We start from the raw sequence: 20,299 nt of genomic DNA, 5'->3' as shown, positions 1-20,299 counted from the left end.
ATTCAATTGCCCAAACAAAGCTATTGTTTAGTGGTCTACAATAAGCCTTTTCTCTGTTTCCTTTAAAAGAATCTTCCTTGTTCTTGCAATTGGCATGCTTAGTTTTGTGGGCCCTTCTATAATGTACAAGTACTAAAGATGAATTTCTTTTTTTTTCCACAGAAGAAATGAAGGAAGAATATGACACTATGGGGCCAGAAGCCGCAATCCAGACCACTGTTAATAATGGTACAGGTAAGTCAAGAGTGTACCACTGAAACATCATCTCTGTCTTCTGCCATATGAGATTAGTGATGTATAAAGAAAAGGTAATACTTTTATCCTTTAAAAAAAACTATTGTAGCTTAACAATTGAGTCAATATACTCTCCTAATTCCAAATATTTACTTAAAAATTTAAACACTGTATTTTGGTATTTCATGCAGTAAATATCTCCACTAATGCATCCCTTTTCTGTCTTCTTAAATCAAAAATTCAATTTAATTCAATTCAACAAACATTAATTAAACACCTAAAATTTGTAAGGCTCTCTGCTAAGGGCTGGGACTACAAAAATAAAAGTGAAACTATCCCTACTCTTAAGGACCATATTCTACTAGGGAGGATCTATGGACAACAAATAAAACATTCATTTAAATAAATAGAAGGTGATTTAAGGTTAGATCATAGACATTTGAAATCAACTAGTCTAACTCCACTATTTTACAGGTGAGAAAACTAAGGTCCAGAATTATTGCCCCTTGGACAAAAGTATTAGTAACAAAGTCAGAATTTGAACTGAAGTCTTCTGTAAATCTATCACGTTTTTCTCTGACCCACATTCTCTTCCATTAAAAGTAGACAAGGCTTCACAGAGAAGGCAGCACCAGAGCTGAACCTTAAAGATAGGTAAGGATTTCAAGAAGAAAAGGCAGAAAAAAGACATTTTCATTTGGGAGACTGCCTGTGCAAATATATGGTGACCAGAGTTGAAAAGTCAGATTTGGGATTTGAATGCACACCACCACTAGGAGACCAGAGAACTCACTGCAAGAGGCTGGTTAAGCCTTAGATCAGATGCTTTAGACTACTGAGCCATCCTGACACATGTCAGCATTTGGAGAAGAGCTGGTAGGTCATTTTGGCTAAAACAGAGAATATATGAAAAGAATGACTGCTAAATAAATCTAGCAAGGAAGGATGGAAAATAATTGTGTAGGCCTTTATACATTAGACTGAAGAGTCTGTATTTTATAAAAGGGCAGTATCAGAACAGAGATTTAGCCAACTTTTAGTAGTCATTCATCAAAAACTTCATAAAGATTTCTAAATTTTGGATAGTATGTAACTCATTAACCCACTCCAATTCATGTAAAATACAGAGAAAACAGATATTTATACTATAAAGTATACTGAAAGTAGCTTTTCAGAAAGAAATAACCATAAAAACATCATTTCATTTGTATTTTCCTTTAATGACATCATTTTATGCCTCTTTCCAAAATTTTTTCTTCTAAAATTTTATATTTTTTGATGGGGAAAGGCAATTGAAAGCTGCCATCTCTTCACTATTTTTTCCAATGAAATGAGGAATTGAAGTAAAAGGTTAGCTTTTTTGTTTTATTTTGCCACTCTGAAATGGAGCCTTGGGAAAGTTGTGCAAATTTCATATTCTTTCCAAAGAATGAACAAGCAGAGGATATAAAAATATCTCCAATATGAGTTTGTGATTAAGGACATTTAAATGCATTCTATGATACTAGTCCCTATCTGTTTCAAACAATATTACATACCATTCTAAACTGAATTTTATTGACCATTATCAAATAATCTTTCTGAACAAGGTTCATCAAAGTATGCTTATCTTGCTATAGAATTGATAAAGTTTACTGGGCAGTTAATTTCTAGAACATTATAAATGCAAACAATTAAAATTTCATCTGTACCTCCCTTATGATGAGAAATATAAAATTTAACCTGTGATCTATTTACAATAATTTTATGAATAACATGAGAAATATATTTATTAGTTTTCTTATGATTGAAGTAGAGGAAATAATGAAAATTAAACTATGCCATTAATTTTCTCTTAATTAGAATAATGAATAGTCTCAGCTAATGTAATCATTATGTATAGCATAATAAATGTCACTATGTCACAAATAAATACTCTACAATGACTTCACTAAAAGGAATGTCAATAAAGATACACTTGTTTATAAAGATGGTAGACTTTTAGAAGACTCCAGAATCTAGTCTGTTGTTTGGTTGGTTTTAGACCAGACCTGCCATTTCAGGGAACTTTTGTTGAGACAACATTCTCTCCAAATGCAGATCATCACCAGCTCTCATCTCTCTAAATTTCTACAAATATGATATTTTCCACTGTCACAACTACTGTTTTACAAATTGAATATAAGCCAGATCAGTCTGACTCCAAGATTAACTTTATATTTATTGTGCATCACTGCCTTCCTGGAATCTAGTCTGAATATCTATCTAAAGTTCATCTATATCTTAGGATCTCATGTTACCATAACAACTCATATTCTATTGAGGTAACAGTGGATGGACATTTCCATCAGACATTTTGAAATGTGGAATTGAAGATAAAAAAACAGTTGAAAATTAGAAGAAAAAAATTGAAGTCATTTGCTTAAGAAGTGACATTTGAAGCAATGAGAGAGATTGAGATTTCTGAGGCAAAGAAGGTAGAGAGGGAAGAACAGAGGATTGAAGATAGAATCTTAGAAGATAAGTTAGGAAAGGAGAAAAAAGTCAACACCACCAAGAAAGACAAAAAAGATTGGAAGAGATTTGGATAATGTAGTGTCATGGAAGGCAGTGGAGAGGAGAATTTAAGACTGAGGGGACTGCTAACAGATGCTGTAGAAATGTCAAAGAGAAATGAGAACTGAGGTAAGACCAGTGGTTTTAGCGATGAGGAAGTCATTAGTAACCTTGGAGAGAGCTTACAATTAACTCTATCTTGCATTTGAAAGTTTTACATCTTATATATTCATGGCCACTGGTAGCTTTGAGCTTTCATTAAAATACATATAACTTGATTTAGCACAAAATGCCTACAGTGATGAAATAAAAAGAATGCTGGATTCACGTAAAAAATTATCCAGATCTGAATCAGGCTCTACTACTTAACTATCTTTGTGACTCTCACTTTCCTCCTTCTCTATAATAAAAGGATTAGACTAGATTATCAATCATTTCCAGCTTTGGATCTATGATTCTATACATGCTATCAAGATTAGAATTTTCTAGCATTAAAACTGTGTTAAAACTAATATGAACAAGTATTCCTTATTGTATTTTCTTATAACATACATTTCATCTTAAGAGTCTATCTCTCTTCCCTATTCTGGTCCCAGGTCTGTTACATATTGTCTGTACTGGTCATTTAGCCCTTATCATACTCTGTTTTATTATTTTTATTGTTTTATTTTTCTACTTGGTGGTAAATTTCTTAAAGTCATGATGCTGCTTAATCTCCCCTAGTACTAAGTACATTGATTTATACATAAAAAGTGACCAATAACTATTAATTGATTGATTGACTAATTGATTGATAGCATCTAACTTTGATTTCCACAGCAAATAGAATTAAAAAATGGAAGGCATGAAATCCATTGAATTAAGTAACTTTCTAATGATAAAAGTTGTTATAACTTGGAAGGAATTATTAAATGAAGCTGTAAGAATTTTTTCCCTATAGATATCTGTGAATACTTTGAATATCAATAGATTCTTGGCACAAAAAGAGACCTTATCTAGTCAAACATTGTAGAAAATTTTATACTTAAATCAAAAGTGCTGACATTAGGTGATTTGTCTTGGGTTACACAGAAATATAATAGCAGAGACAGGAGTAGAAACCTGTCTGTTAATGCTTATTCTTCCCATCATCCCACAATTTCATTGGGGAGAGATAGTGTGCCATCGTGGATAGAGAGTTGACCTTGGAGTCAGGAAGGGTTCAAGTCTTACTTCTGATAACTACTGGCTGTGGGATTCTGAGTAAGTCACATAACCCTTAGTGCCTCCAGGCAAATATATAAGACTATACATTACACATAGGTGCTGATGGGGACTGGCAGAAGGAATTTTCTCAAAAGCAATTCTCTGTACCATTGAAATCACAGGATTAGTTTGAAAAATAAAAAAAGATTTAAGTAAAATGCAAATCAGGCATACAGTGACATATATATGTAAATTTTTTTAATTTTAATTTTTTTCATATGTAAATCTTAAAGGAGTAGACCAAGTGACCTCTGGAATTATCTTTCAATTCTAAAATTCTAGAACTGTTTTTCTTTTGCCTTAGCATTTTAAAAGTATTATTTATAGTCTCCTGAATCCTGATTTTTATATATACCAAGTGTCAGAGAGACAACTCTTCATTTCCAGAAAAACAGCTTAGTTTCATGGAAACAAAAAGGGAATCTTCTAAAATTTAATATTTTATTATAAACCTAAATCTCCTTACTAATGTCTTTGAACTCACTTGTTATTTCTTCTAAGGTAAACAGGAAAAATAAACAATGAAAAGATTTAGGGTTAGTCCAGTGTTCATCCCATCACACCACTCTAGATGCCCTGCTTACATTTACACATTAAGTTTTCAAAGGATACTTATCACTCAATTCCTTGAACCTGCATTAGGACAACCTGACACTAGTTAGCAAAAATTAACCCATGATTTCAAGAACAACATTGGACTTTTCTTTCACATGTTTCACTTCGAACATATTTTAGCACTATTTCTATTTATGCACAACCTTGCTTGGAAACAGCAAACAGGAATAGAACTCAATCATATTTGTCTTTAATGCTACTAATACTTGGCTCTTATCTTTTTGTCATCTCCTTCCAGGCAATCATTACATCCTCCCAGAAACGTTACTTTTATCATTTTAATATCCCTCACAAAACTCTTCAATGAATAGCCATTGCCCAAAGGGGGAGAGAGGATTCAAACTCCTCAACTTGGAATTTAAAACTATCTTCAATTTAGTTTCCCCTGAATACTTATTACTAAGAAGTTTTTTTCCCTGTTAGACCAATATTCTCACTGTTTCCCACAGATAACACTCCTTCATGTTATTCAGCTTACTTCGTCTTTTCTTCATCTCTAATTTAACTCATATTTCAAGACACGATGCTTGCTCCTTAGCATGCAAAGACACAACTAAAACAGTCCCTGCCTTCAAGGATCTTGTATTCTCCTCGGATATTTCAACCACGGACTTGCATGGAACAATATAAAATAATCTAAGGAAGGAGCAGGACAGGGTCTAATAGGCAATAGCATCTAAATGGATTTGAATGAACCTAGGGGTTCTAAGAGATAGAGAGGAAAAAGGAATGAATTTCAAGTATGGCTCTGCTCTATTCAAAGGCAGATACAGGAAATGAGAGAATGAGGACTGAGTTCAAATTGATGTGTGAAATCACTCAAATAGGATTGTGAAAGAGAGAAATATGGACTATCTAGAAAGGGAAAAAGTAAAGGCTTTAAATGCTAGGCTGAAAAGTTTGTGGTTTAAGTTGGATGTAATAGGGAATCATTTGAACAGATAAGCGATGTGGTCATACCTGGGGCTTAGGAATATTAGTTTAGCAGCTATCATAGATTGTGTTTTAGAAGGAATACCAATTAGAAAATTATTATAATAGATGTGAGATATGGGAAAATACAATTAAGACCTGGTAATTGCTGGGATATGGGGAGAGGGTGGTATAGGGGTGAAGGACAAGTCAAGGTTGACTCTAATAATATAAACCTGAGCAACTGGAAAGATGGTACCTTCAAACAACCAAAAAGGAATGAGTTTGGAGGGAAGGTGAGATAAGGAAGAAACCAGGTATTCTGTTTGGGACATGCTGAGTTTGAAATCCTGGTGAAGCAAGACCAGAATTCAGAAGGGAGATTAGGAAGAGATATATAGATTTGAAAATCATCTAAGCAGAGATAATAAAATCCTTGAGAAATTATGACATCATCAAGTGAGTATATAGAGAGGAAAGAAAAGAGAGGTCAGTACAAAGCATTGGGAGATCACCTTAATTTGCAAATGATGAATCTACAAAGCAGATTTAGAAGACAAATAACAGGAGAACCAAGAGAGAAAGTATCCAGGAGGAGGGTGTGGTGGACAATATGAAAATCACATAGAAGTCAAGCAGAATGGACACTGTGGCAGGAGGTACAGGGGTGAGATCCCCTTAAGTTCCATTTCCTCTATGAAGCTTCTCCCTGGCAGCTCCAGAAGATAATGATTTCTTCCTTTTCTGCCTTTTATTTACCAGTACCATCCATCTGGACACTAATCATTCACTTCTTTTTATTTATTATGGTAGTATTTCATATGTTTTGTTCTGATATTTCCAAAGATAGAAAGAGAGACCTTTGAAAGGGCAATAATTGTTTATGATTTCTTTTGTTGCTTCATAGTAATTTGCACAGTACCATGCACTTAGTAGACTTGCAAGATTGGTTAAATGAAGAAAGGAATAGTGAGTAAAGAAACTGCCACTGAAAAAATCTTTCCAAAGTCTAGCAGGATGAGTGAGTCTCCTGGAAGATAGCAATCACATCTAAGTAATTTAGGCTAATCAAAATGGGACTTGATAAGAGAAATAATTGGCTGAAATCCCAAGTGACATTTAAAATGGTCAACTCATATGAGGAGTATAGCATAGGAGATTTGCTACAAAAGGAAATTTCTAGAATTTCAAATTCTATTATAAAATTTCTATCTAACAAACTTTTCTGGATTTTAATTTCTACATCATGAGATTATTGCATTTGCTATACATTATAAGGATATGTGTTTTTACAAGGAATCATGTATTAAAATGATTCAACTTCAGTGTGAGGAAATTGTACAGAGTTTTCTTGGAGATTGTAAGAAATATGACTTTCTAAAGAAGAAAGTGATGGGAAAACTCAACAACCTTATAAATATTAGTTTGTCTAAACACCAGACATAATACAGACTTAATATAGCTATATAAGAATCAGTATAGGTCCCTGGTATTTTCTTCCAGAATAGGTAAAAATGAAGTTTCCCTCAGAAAATCTTCTACTCTTATTACAGAATCTATAAATAACTATGGACATCCTCATCTCTTTCTAGAAAAAAAAAAAAAAGGTATCCTGAATCTGGAAACGGGACAAGATCCATTTAGGGCACAATTCTCACTTTATATACAAAAACAAAAATATGGCCATCTTAGTGCCAGAAAATATATCATTAGATATAATTATTAAATATGCTACAATCATCTTTTAAATATGTTCTATTAATTGTAAAAGAAAATGCATTTTATAATATTTATTTTTATCTCTTTGTGCCCAAATTAATTTATCCTACAGAAAATCAGGAGTACTGAGTTTATCAGACTCATTAAATTCAAAGTAACTGGTAAATTTTGAATAAGTTCTTAGAAATAATCTGCATTGATATACCAAAACACAAACTGAGCAAGCATTGGAAAATTTCTTCATGTTACTCTATGAATGAACTTGAGAATCAAAGATCAAGGCTCAGAGTAAATTTAGGCTTCAGTTCTATCTTTTATGTCTGCAGCCTTTCAAATGTGTCAATGTAATAAATGTGAAGATGTGTTATATGTATATTACACATATACACAGACACATAATATGGAAAAAGTGGGCTATTATATATGTGTGTGTGTGTGTGTGTGTGTGTGTGTGTGTGTATACTGCACATATATGCATGTATGTGGGTCCCCTAGCAATCAGCAAAGATTTTCACATCACCTGATTTCTGAATATCATCCTGGGGCATGTTCTTCTGGCCCTACGTGAAAGGAAAATTAGTTCTTTTCAAATATGGAACTGGGGATAGCCAGTGAGGAGCTTGCATTCAGAGTCCCAATCAGCAGCATTTACTGAGTATTTACTTCACATTGAACTGGGTTTAGAGGGGAAAGTCAAAATAGAAGTAGAAGATAAAGTCCTTGTCCTGGGAAAATTAACATTGAAACAACTAAGGGAAGCAGAATTCTACCCACAGACAGAAAAGTGTCAGAAATAAATGATCATATTCACAGCCAACTTCAGGGCTACAAACAAGTGCCAAGTAAACAGTGATTTGAGAAAAGTAAATTACTATGGTAGAGTGAAAAAAGCATTTGGGTCTGAATTTTGTCAGTGTTGTTAACTACCTGCATGACTTTAGGCTTAAATCCTCTCAAACAACTCTCATAAGATTGTAATCTCTAACATTCCTTTTGGTCCTAAATCCTCAAAACACTAATAGATCAAATTCTCTACTTTATTAACCTAAGTTCATCATCATCATCATCATTAGTTTTTAATTAATCACTCATTAGATGGATAATGTGTGAAATGTTAGCAAATGAAGTTGAAATTTGTGCAAAATTAGAAAAGCTAATCTTTAAATGTAAGTAACATGTCATAGTAGATGGAAGTTTAATCTTTGGGTCAGGAAAATGTTGGTTCAAGTCCTTCCCCTGATGAATTAGCTTTGTCAAGGGCATTCACTTAACCACTCTCTAAAATTTCTAAGTTAGAGAAAAGTTGTGAGTCTGCATTTAAAAAGAGGATTTTCTAGGAGTTCCCCACAATGATGAAAGCATAAACCTAGACCAAAACAAAGTCAATATTTAAATGAAGTGTTCAAAGTCTTTGAATAATAAATTAATATTTGTAACAACAAACTACAAGGTATAACTTTAACTTGAAGCCTTGCCTTAATATTCCTCCCCCCAACACATACACACATACCCACAAAAATAGACACACACACACACCTGAAAATAATATCTTCTTGTTCACATTTTCATAGAGTACAGACCTAGACCTTTCCTTTGCTTCCATCTTATATCATATTTATTTGAGTACATCTTATATTCTTTGTTAGTTCATAAGCTCTTTAAGCAAGGAATAGTAGGCTATTTTTCATCTTGATATTCTAAGCACCGACTACAGTAACCTGAAAAAGTAGTTAATTAATGTTTGTTAAATTGACAGGAATGGGCACTTGAAAGAACTTTTATTATACTTTCTCCTTTACCTAAGAATTTAGACAAGAATATTAATATGTGATATTATATTTGATTAACCTGGGATTATAAAACAGTATATTGAACTTTTTTAAAAATGAATTTAATCATATCTGAATCAGGAAAGAATTGGAGATGTGTGGTTGGGAGGTGGTAAGGGGACTCTATAATCAGATTTTAGTCAAGGATATCAATTATTCAAATATTTGCTAGATGTTTGTTATACATAAGGCACTGTGAGGGGCTGAGAAGTATAAAAATATAATCCTTACTTACAAGGATTTAACCAACAATCTGACTTGAAAGAAAAGACAAATAGACAACTAAAAGTTCACTATAGTCTATGGCTGCTAAGAGCCAAGAGTGATATAGATGCCAAAAGCTATAAGTTAGGAGGGAGAATCAGAGGTTAGTCACAGAAGATCATATCCTATTTCATTTCATAAAATGTAAATTGCATATTTCTTAATTTTAAAATGTTTGTAACTGAAGCAGAATCCTCTGACCTGGAGCCGTCCATTTGATTAGGCTACCACAATTCCTTCTGGTCTGTCTTCTATTTATTTAATCTTGATATAGACCTGCCTTTTATTGAGAATACTATTTCACTGACTACCATAACTGTCCTTACTATATTCCTATTCTCTATTTGGAAAGAGAAAAAAAAAACAACAACAAAGAATGATAGAACAGCTCTGGTCATTTGAGATTGTTAGTGGCAGCAAAGACAGGTTGACAAAATTTGATTTCTGTTTATCCAAAAATAAATAAATATATTTAATTATTAACCATAAGGAAAAACTATTTTTAAAGTAAGGAAATAGTTTTTGCACTTTTATTATGACCTTAATTTAACAATTTTTCTTTATTGCTTTTAGATAAAGTTAATATTAAAATTTTTTGAATTAATTCTTTCTTATTTAAGCAACAGGAACATTATAAGTTAAAGCTTTTAAGTGTTACTTCTATGTGAGTTCAGAGGATAGTTTATTGTTCAGTTGTACTGGATCAATTAGATTGTATTAATGCAAAATAATTCTAATAAGACTAAAATATTTAACAAAGCAGGAGTTGGCTAATTAATCAAGCCAGCATGTCATTTTCATCTTGTGTATGGTATCTATAACCTTTTTATGTTGTTGGAATTGTAAAGAGTGGAGGAGGGGGGAATTGGTAAAGGGAAAGGGGTAGGGGAAAGAAAGTCATCAATCAAATATGACATACACATAGCAATTTTTTAAAATTTACATTATTTGATGAGTAAGCTTGCTTTAAAATTTTAAGAAAAAGATATATTCTAGGGAGAGAAAAACAGAAGTAAAACTTGGCAGGTTGGAAGAATAGTCGTTTTCAGGCTGTAATCAGTGTGCGCCAAGGAGGGCCTGTCACTTCCTGGCTAATGAAGGTTGTGGTTTTATTAGCTTTGTTTGCGATTAGGAGCAGCTATCTCCACCTCACAGTGTGAGTTCCCACAAAAAGTAACTGGTCTCCTAAGCTTCTTGAATATCTCCTTTTGTTGTTGTGTGTGGTTTTAAGACAACTCCAAAATTATTTTCCTTAATGCATTTTTCCCTATTAGAATTGTTGCTTTGAATTTTTAACTGAAAATCAATCCACGAAAGTCTCTGAGCCTGGTCAGACTTATTTGGAATTTTATCCTTTGAAATTATAGAATTTTAGGCTTCGAAAGGGCTCTAGAGAGATATGAAATTAAGATCTTGACAAGTAAAGTAACTTGTTCAAGGTCAAAAGTCTAGTTTGTAGAAGAGCCAGGATTAGAAGCAATGCAAACCATTCCAAGGATTTTCCCACTATGCCATGCTGCTGAGGGTTTGTTTTTTGTTTTTTGTTTTTTGTTTTACTGAGCAGGTAAAAAAGACACGCTTGAGCTCATAAATAATCAATATTTGTGACTTTGGATATGGTATTTAAACGCAAAGTGAGCAAAAATCAGTGGACAAATTCCTACCTCAATTCCTTTGCTTTCTGAAAAAAAAAAAAAAATCAAATAATCTCCTCTATGTGCATAGAGGCTTTTCAGGAGCATTTAAATCTTGGTACTTGTACTAAATACTTAATTTAGGATTCAAACACATAGTCAACCTTTGATAGTATTTGGAGAAGTCTAATATTAGTAATTGGGGGGAGGAAGGGGAGATAATGGAAATTTCACATAGATATAGCAGATAATCCAAGATTTAGTCCTTAAAAACTGAATATTATGAATTAATAACACCTAACTTTAAAACAGTTCATGGCCTTGTCAGTAGCACCTTGCAAAGCCAGTTATATTCTGGAATCCCAAAAAGCTGTATCAAATTTCCATCCCACCAATTCATTCTTGAATTCTCCTGAAATCCTTGCTTAAGGGGTACTCCCATTGGCATCTGAATGTAGGAGAAAGCTATGTCAGAGCAGAAAACTCTGTCAAGACATTGTACTCATTCCTGAGAAGAGAAAGGAAACATTTCCTGTTGCTTTTTTACCACTGCCTCCTTTCCTGACAATTTGGCTACATCCATGATATTATACCAGTCTAGAGTTTTGCTATTTGCCATATAACTATGTAATGGAGTCTTTAATACCATTAGAGAAGTGAATCTAAAGAAACATTTCTTTCTTATCTTCCTCCACTGTTATCATCCTTCACATATCTGGTATCCAGTGTGTGCTTAAGTTAAAGACCACAGGCTAAGTTCTGTTAGATAATTAATTCCACTCTAAATAAGTTCTCAAAGTCTTTAAAAACATTTCTATATTTCAACAAAATACTAAATACATATATTTGAGACATGAAAAATGAATATCAGTGACTAGATTAGCACTTCTATATTCCATTTTATTTTGTAAATAAACATTTTCTTTTTTTTAAAAAGAGGAAAAAAATAATAGATTGATTCCTTGTTTGACTCAAAAAGAATGCATGCAATGCCTACTATGTGCAAAATATTTACAAAGCAGCATATTCAAAGGAAAGAGTAGAGGAATTTGTTTTAATTCCTCAAGTACTGTGATATTCCAGGTTTCATGTGGAAAAAGAAAGAAAGAGGAGACAGAAAGAGGGAGGCAGGGAATAAGGAAAAAAAGAGAAGAAGGAAATGAGGGTGAAGGCAAGAAAGGAGGAAAGGAATAGGGGAAGGAAGGAAGAACATCTGATCTAAAATGATGACTAAAAAAAGTCAAATTATAAAATCAGCACATGTCTGGGGAAAATTTTGATATAGATAGTATATTTAGACGGATAAATAAAAAGAGAAAGAAACAAAGAAACATATAGGTATTAACATTTTGTGTCATTGCAGTCATTCCAAAATAGTGGCAAAAAAAAACCAACTGATCAACATACCTTCTCATCTTCCCAGATTGCTTCAGTTGTCCTCCAGAAACCTTCTCTTTACTAGTATTATTAATCGCTTTTTCTTTTTTTTTATGAAAATAGACTATAGTCACACAATTTTTATGCTTTAATCTTTGTTAAGAATTAAAACTACCAAATCCAAAATGATAGTATATTCATTAATTTATGTAGGAGTATAGAGTTGTATATATGCATATTAAAGTTAGAAAAATTGAGGGAGGGAATGAGATGAGAGTTAATGTATCACTGAGTCTCAGAAGTTAGGCAGGATCTCTAAGGTATCATGTAGTTCATCCCAATCCAAAAAAGAACTCTTTTTTTCCAACATACCAAATAAATGGCAATCCAAGTTTCATTTGAATAACTCAAAGAAAAACCTCGAGGTTTTTCGAGCTTAATTTTTTTTTCCCCTGTGATTAATCTTAAATTTTCCTCTTTGCACTTTTGCCATTGTAACTAGTTCTGCCTTCTAGGGCCAAGCAGAACAAATACAATTTCTTTTCCATATAGAAGCTCTTCATATATTTGAAGACAACTATTTTATCCCCCACCCTATCCCCATCCTTCTTTCCCAAAACTAGTCCTGCTCACTAGGGGGGGAAAAGAGAAAATAAAACATAGAAAAGAAAGAATGATTATTAAATTCTTTTGGTACTATATTTCAATATTGATTAAAGCTCATTTGCTATTTAAGAAAGCTTTATATATACATACATATAAATATATATATATATGATCAATTTTTGTTGTTATAACTGCTACTAACTAGGAAACAGCATGAATGAATAATAAATTTAGAAAGAAATTGATATTTTTCTACCTAGACTTGTAAACTCAGGAGCAAAGTCACACTTAAATATCATCAAGTACCCATGGATATGAGAATATTTTTAATGTCAGACTCTTTATGACTTAAAAAATTTAGATTTTTTTAAGTTAATTTTTAGGGCCAAATGTAAAACTCTTAAGAGAAATTAGGAGAAATTACCAGGTTTTTTGTATACAAGTTTTAGTTATTGTTTGGCCATAAATATAATTGAGGTATCTGTTTTCAGTGTGTTCTGGGCATCCTTGCATAGAAACCTGAGAATTAAAAGAATTAAATGAAAATTTAAAATTCAGTTGTTTCTATTCTTCCATAATACACTAGTTAATTCTAAAATTTTACAGGGAATTTTCTACCCTAACCATATACCTATTCCAGGGAATGTAACTATAGAAAAGCTAATGTTTGGTGTAAGTTCCTATGTTTTGGGCCATCTATAAATACAATAAATGCTTGCAAGAAGGATTGAAGATCCTTATTCTTCCCAACAAGTTTTGTGATTGACATGATTCTTATTTTCTGAGCAATCATACCAAGATTCAAAGACCACAAAGAAAATTTAGTTACCTTTGTGAGAGAATTTCTCACATGGACACCATGGCATGGTTGAAAAAACATTAGATTTGGCAGCAAAAAATCAAATCCAATTATAATCACTTACTAAGAATGTGACCTTATTTTCTCATTTATAAAATAAGGGTGCTAGTACTGCTTAATGAGGTGACCATTGTAAAGCACTGTTGTTGTTATTTGTTCTTCCTTTTCCAAGAGGAACATGACATGCAAGTGAATAGGATTTAGTGAGGGAGGGCTGTGCAAGGTCACCTGCCTCACTTTCCCCTCCACAGCCACCTGGATGAGTGACCAGATATGGATCAGGACCACTTCAGATGGCCCTGAATGCAATGAGAGACCAAGGCCTTTTGAAGCTAAGGTCTTTAATAGGTCTCAATCTGACTGAGGCAACTCCCATCCGGTGATTAAGGCTAAATAAGAAATGAAGTAGAGAATGGCCTCTTTTACTAAATAAATGTCAGCTATCAGTAGTAGCAGTAGTCGTAGTAGTAGTAGTATTTCTTTCAACAATGTAGTAAATTAAATGCTCGTGCACAAAAGATGTGTAGTACAGTGAAAAAAATTTTGAATTTTGAATCAGATTCTGCTAGTTCTGAGTCCTAGCTTGGACAAGTCACAATTGTTATGGGCTTCTTTTCTGTGAAATGAAGAGGTTGGACTTAATGACCTACAAGTCCCCTTCCAGCTTCACATTTCTGAACCTGTGAGGCCTGGAAAGTTTTAAGATCAAAGCATCCCTCCAGTGCTCCAACCATCCCACATGAAACTAAGTCTTAGGAGTTCAAATACTACAGATCAGAAACATCCAATTCCACCTCTTTTTTTATTGGCTTCTACCTATCCTGACTTTTTCCTTCTCGGGACTTTTCCTGAAGTTACAATCGATCCTAAGTAGTTCCCTACTTAAATAGTGTTTGATCATTTCATGAATGGTAGTTCAGTTCTCCTTTCTAGCTAGATTGTAAGCTTTTCAAATTGGTAGAGATGTCTTAAACTAGGTTAGTTTTTATATCTTCCTTCGTAGAGTCTAGCATAATATTGGGCACATGAAACAGGGCCACAATAAACACTTGTTGACTGATGTGTGGTACATATGAAGCACTCTTTCCAAATGGAAGCACCATTTGACAGCTATAGGCAGCATTCAGAAAATCTTTTCCTCAGCATCTTATTCAGAAGTCTAACAGAAATAACCTAATGTCACCTTATAAATGATTTGTTTTTCAAATCAACGAGTTATAGTGCTAGAAGAAAACTGGATAAGAACTATGCATATCCAGAAATGTCTAGCATTTCTTTTTGCCACACAAGCCAAAGGATATAAATATAAATACAATTGAAACATCCATTTGCATTTGATTCCATTTTTCAATGGAGACATTCATATGCAAATAAAAAATCAGGCTGCACAATGCAGCTGTGTCCAAATAATTCAGATGGTTACTAGAATATCAGGATAAAAGTAGGATGGTTAGTATAGATGCCACTCAAGCCACCAAGGATGATAATATCTCTCACTATCATAGTCATTTTGGTGGTCTGTTTGTGTAAGTTAAGTTTCTTCAGGCCTCAGTTACTATGATGCAAGTAAATGGCAGTATCACAATCATCACCAGTTTATATCCTTGGGAAAGTGTTCACAATATCAGGAAAATGTCTACGGGTAACAAATACGCACTATTCATTTATTTTTATACGATATTACTTTTTTTTAAAAAAGGCTCAAACCAAAGTTCCAAACAACTTTAACAAGGTCTATCCTTGAGGAAAATAAAGGACATTTGAGTAGTGTTGACCATTCTGTTAATGCACAGATTTGGTTAGCTTCCCACTAAATTTACAAAAATAGAGAAAAAAGTTTGAGAATAGTAATGTTAAATGTTGCGTGTATCTTGATTTCAATATTCAACAAGGTACAATTCTAAAATCCTAATTTGTTTTCTTTTTATTTTAGTCTATGAGCTTGTCCATTGTTTCAGGTCAAATTTAAAGATTACATTTTAAAACATTCTTATAGAAAAATCTCGGTATTTCTTGATGATAAAAACAGAAAATATGATTACCTTGCTGTACACAAAATTCAGCAAATTCCATTTTTCTCATCACTTTTTATTTTTATGGCAAAGAAACTTGAAGGAGATGAGGGAGAGAAGCATGGATCAGTATGCTAATACTTTTGAGAAATTTTGAACATTCATTCATTCATTCATTCCTCCATTCATTTTCATTGCTCTACTAACGGTAAACTTATAAACATAGCTAAAGTATACCATTAACTCTCTCTCTTTCTGTTTCTCTCTGTCTGTCTCTGTGTCTTTGTCTCTGTGTCAGTCTCTGTCTGTCTGTTTCTATCTGTGTCTGTGTCTCTGTGTGGTTTTCTGTCTCTCCAGTTCTGTCTCTCTTCTTTCTCTGTCACAAAAAAAAATGATTTTGTATATTAAAATCACAAATTATTTCAAAAACATGTTTAGAGGTTTTAAATATACAAAGTCTTGTACATGTCACTAAAACCATTTTATAACTTTCATTTATTTTAGCTGGAAAGACACATTTTTCTTAGTTTCCATCACTGGGAAATCACACTTCAACTCTTCTTGCTTTTTTCTGCTAATTTTTATCCCCTTTCTACAATTAATAGGTTTAACCTGATGTAATTTCCAGGCAGTTTTAAAATATTGAAAGTAACAAGTATAACTTTAAGTGACCATGAATGCTCTTTCCTATAATTTGTCAACAGTCATGCATTTTTAAAAAGTACATTCCTATCTCTCTACATCTTAGGCTTTGCATTCATTCCTGTATGTGATATTCAGAGGACAGAAGGAATAAAAGCATATTTTTAGAAACAGGATGTCTTTGTGGTTAGGAACATGTTATATTTGGTGGGCAATAAAAAATTAGATATACCTTTTTTTCAAAAAAGAAAGAAAACTTATAGCAAACTATAAAAGTAGCTTTGGGCTTGTATTTTCTAGCAGTCAAGATCTGGAAACATGTGGTTCTATTTGTAAAATTTTACTGAGTAACATTTTTGAAATAATGTATTTTCCCTTTGTAAATTACCCAGAAATGAATTTTCCAGGAAGAAATAAAGACAATGTCATAATTTATTTTAAAGAAAAATACCATTTAGTTTTTGTATCTAGCACATGATATGGCCCAGAACAGGGCAGTGTTCAATCAATAATTGGTCATCTGGTTCACTTCTTGCAAATAAACCATATATTTGTAGTTCCATTGTGAATCAGCATTTCATGAAAACAGTGACATAAACTGGCTCAGGCTCTCTGGGAAAAAGCCCTGAAAAACCATTTCTTTTTCTTTTATGATTTCAGTTAAGAATGCAAATTGCACGTCGGACTTTGAGGAATATTTTGCCAAAAGGAAACTGGATGAAGGGGATGGCCATGCAGTTAGCATCGCAGAGTACCTACAGCGCAGTGACACAGCCATTATTTACCCAGAAGCCCCTGAGGAACTGTCTCGCCTTGGCACTCCAGAGGCCAATGGGCAAGAAGAAAGTGGTGAGACTGTAATTCATTTTTAGCCACAATATTGACCCCTTGCAGCTGTTGCAATTACAAATGCACTACATGCCTGGGTGTTTACCTTAAAATTTGAAGAACAGCTGCAGAAGCATGGAATTTCATGAGCAAAGATTGGAACTGTAATTTTAGTGTATTGTGATTTTTTTTGTCAGCAAATTTGTGTCATTCTGTACATCCAGTTGAAGAACAGGAACAATCAAAGCTTATTTCTAAGAGAGAAATATCCAAGAATATCCTTATCTTTTTTGAGGGATTTTACTTCTGAAGAAGAAATTCAGAAAGGCTGGCCTCCATCACCCTCACACTTTTATCAAGCAAAATTGCAAAGGTTCTTCATACAGTCATAGCAGTAACTTTATGTGACTTAAAGATTAAATACAAGTCGCTGGTCACCTGAAGAAAATTTCTTCATTTTTCAGCTATTCACATCTCTGTCCCCCCTCCCCTCCAAAAGCTCAAGTCATTAATTAATTTTCTAGCACAGTATGAAATGATTCAGACAAGTTTGTCCTGGGTGTGTGAGGGAACTGGTGTGTGCGGAGGCCAGTCTGAAATGATGGCACTCTGGCGGAGCAGATTGCAGTGATTCCTGTCATACCATCCCGGGCAATAAGCCCATTAGCTGCCATTGATTTACTGACCTTTTGGCCTGCTTCTCTCTCTCCTGTCTCTCGGCTACAGACCTGCCACCTGGAACTCCAGATGCTTTTGCCCAACTGCTGACCTGCCCCTACTGCGACCGGGGCTACAAGCGCTTGACATCGCTGAAGGAGCACATCAAGTACCGCCATGAGAAGAACGAGGAGAACTTTTCTTGCCCTCTTTGTAGCTACACGTTTGCCTACCGCACCCAGCTCGAGCGGCATATGGTGACGCACAAGCCAGGGACAGATCAGGTGGGGGGTTGGTTTTAAGTGATTTCTTTCTATAATAACCCCTTAGAGAAACGATATTGCTTTGATTGGCAATCATTATTAATTTTTCATGGCATTTTGAAGATGCAGATCTTTTAATGGTAATAGCTTTAATTGAGGTCTAAATGATTTTTTGATGGTCTCTTCTAATATGATTTAATAGTCCTATGTTCACGATCGAATGAGTGTGTTAATTTCTAATTTAGAAATTTTATTTGCACTTTAACTTGACTTTAGTTTCATTTTTATGTTCCTCAAAAAGTGAATGAAACTGTAGCATTTTAATTATACATTATTAAACATCTCAGCAATTTTAATTCCATTTTTCACCTACTTTTACTTTGCAATTTTTTGCATATGGGATTCCTAAGTCATAGTAAAAGATGAGTGTGTTTCTTTCATTTGTCATTTAACATCTTCAATCAGGTAGATAGTTTTGCATGCTCCTGGTAGTTTATAAAATCTAATTGAATGTTTTGAGGAAAATCAAAAATGCACACACACACACATACACACACACACGATTGCACTGCATATGCTAGCATAACTAAAGCAAATAAAAATTATTCTTTCTGGACATGCACACACACACACACACACACACATATACACATATGTGTAATTGTATACCTAAGTATGTGTATATGTGTATGCACGTTAAAATGTTAAAATTCTTCTGGTTTATTTGGTGCTTTTTTTTTCCTTGGCTTCTTTAAAGAAAAAGACAGCTCTGTAGCCTGAACAGGTAACTACAGCTTACTTAAACTCATAAAGTGATTCAATGGAACTGCTTCACAGTGCTCTTTAAATGTTTTAGCAAAATTGCTATTTCTGGCATCCTAAGAGAATTATATCTGCAAATTGAGTGTATGAAGTGTTAGAGTGGAAACGGAAATGGTGTGCCTAAAGTCCAGATAGATGGATGAAGTCACGTTATACAGGCCTTTATACCACATTCATGTCTTTTTTTTTACCTTGATATATTGGGGGAGGGGGAGATTTTTTTTTTTTTACATTTTGTTTGATTTTGTTGACTTCATCTTTTACGAGGAAGAAAATTGGTTAGGGAAACAGACACCAAGTAATGCCGATCATCCTTCGATCTGGAATTTTACCACTTAAGTGGACGAGGGATGTAAATCATCCTAAACTGCAGCTGATGGGGTTCTTTCCATGACCTGCTTTTCAAAGTTCAAATATGGAAAAATGTCTGCATATTTACACTTATGTAATACGTATTTTTCCTTTGCTTTATTTCACTAAAGTGCTAAGGAAAAAACTGCCTAGATATTTATCTATCATAACTGTCTTAAATTTCATATGCAGAAGTGTGATTGTGTTGGCGCATTATGAATGGTAGCTTTGGTGTTGAAAAGTCCCCTCATTTGCTCATGGCATTTACAATTAGTAAATTAAAATGATTGTATCATATTAACAGTGGCACAACTAAAGTTTATAGTAGTCCTCTGAGGGCTGTGGGGGGAGACAAAGCAGCTGTTGCTGTTTGTTTATGCAACTCAGCAACATATGAGCGCTGGTCCCTCAATGGCGCTCGGCGGGCTGGGCTCTGCTTGATCTTTGAAGGTTGCTGCTGTTTGAACAAACCTCCCTGTGTCCCATGTAACACCATCTGTCTCACTAGGAATGTGGGAAGATTCAGCACACCCTAGCAGTTGTCATACCGTTTCTGTGCTGTCTTTTTGCAAAAGGCTTTTGTGTCATTGCTGCTCAAAAAAGGCTGACCTCCTACCTTGAGCATCCAGAGTAGATGACTGAATCTTTTTTTTTTTTTTTAAGAATTCAAAAATCACAATACTTTTTTTCTCTTGTTTAAAAAGGTCAGCTGTGTTTAATTATATCTTCACTACTTTTAACTTGGCTTTTCAGCAAACTTTTTTTTCTGGATTTGTCCCTACTCCTTAGCACAAAAACTAAAAGTAAAAATTAACAAAAATGAAAACTATCAGTAATTATTCCTACTAGTCTTGTGTTAAAACTGCTCAAGAAGTTATCACCTGGGATATTATCT

General features: G+C 33.8%; 1 protein-coding gene across 2 annotated transcripts in view; it reads left to right on the top strand.

Moving 5' to 3' along the window:
- The window catches only part of ZEB2 (zinc finger E-box binding homeobox 2), a 148,525-nt gene that overhangs the window by 107,412 nt on the left and 20,814 nt on the right, over nt 1–20,299 (top strand). For both annotated transcript variants that reach the window (XM_051985826.1, XM_051985827.1), the window contains 3 exons: nt 163–234; nt 17,144–17,332; nt 18,038–18,252. In XM_051985826.1, coding sequence (XP_051841786.1) covers nt 163–234; nt 17,144–17,332; nt 18,038–18,252 — 476 coding nt within the window. The remainder of the gene's footprint in view (nt 1–162; nt 235–17,143; nt 17,333–18,037; nt 18,253–20,299) is intronic.

Source organism: Antechinus flavipes, chromosome 3 (assembly GCF_016432865.1).
Source record: "Antechinus flavipes isolate AdamAnt ecotype Samford, QLD, Australia chromosome 3, AdamAnt_v2, whole genome shotgun sequence".
Lineage (NCBI taxonomy): Eukaryota > Metazoa > Chordata > Mammalia > Dasyuromorphia > Dasyuridae > Antechinus > Antechinus flavipes.
Note: the sequence above shows the minus strand (reverse complement) of the source record. Positions and strands in the feature narration are given on the sequence as shown.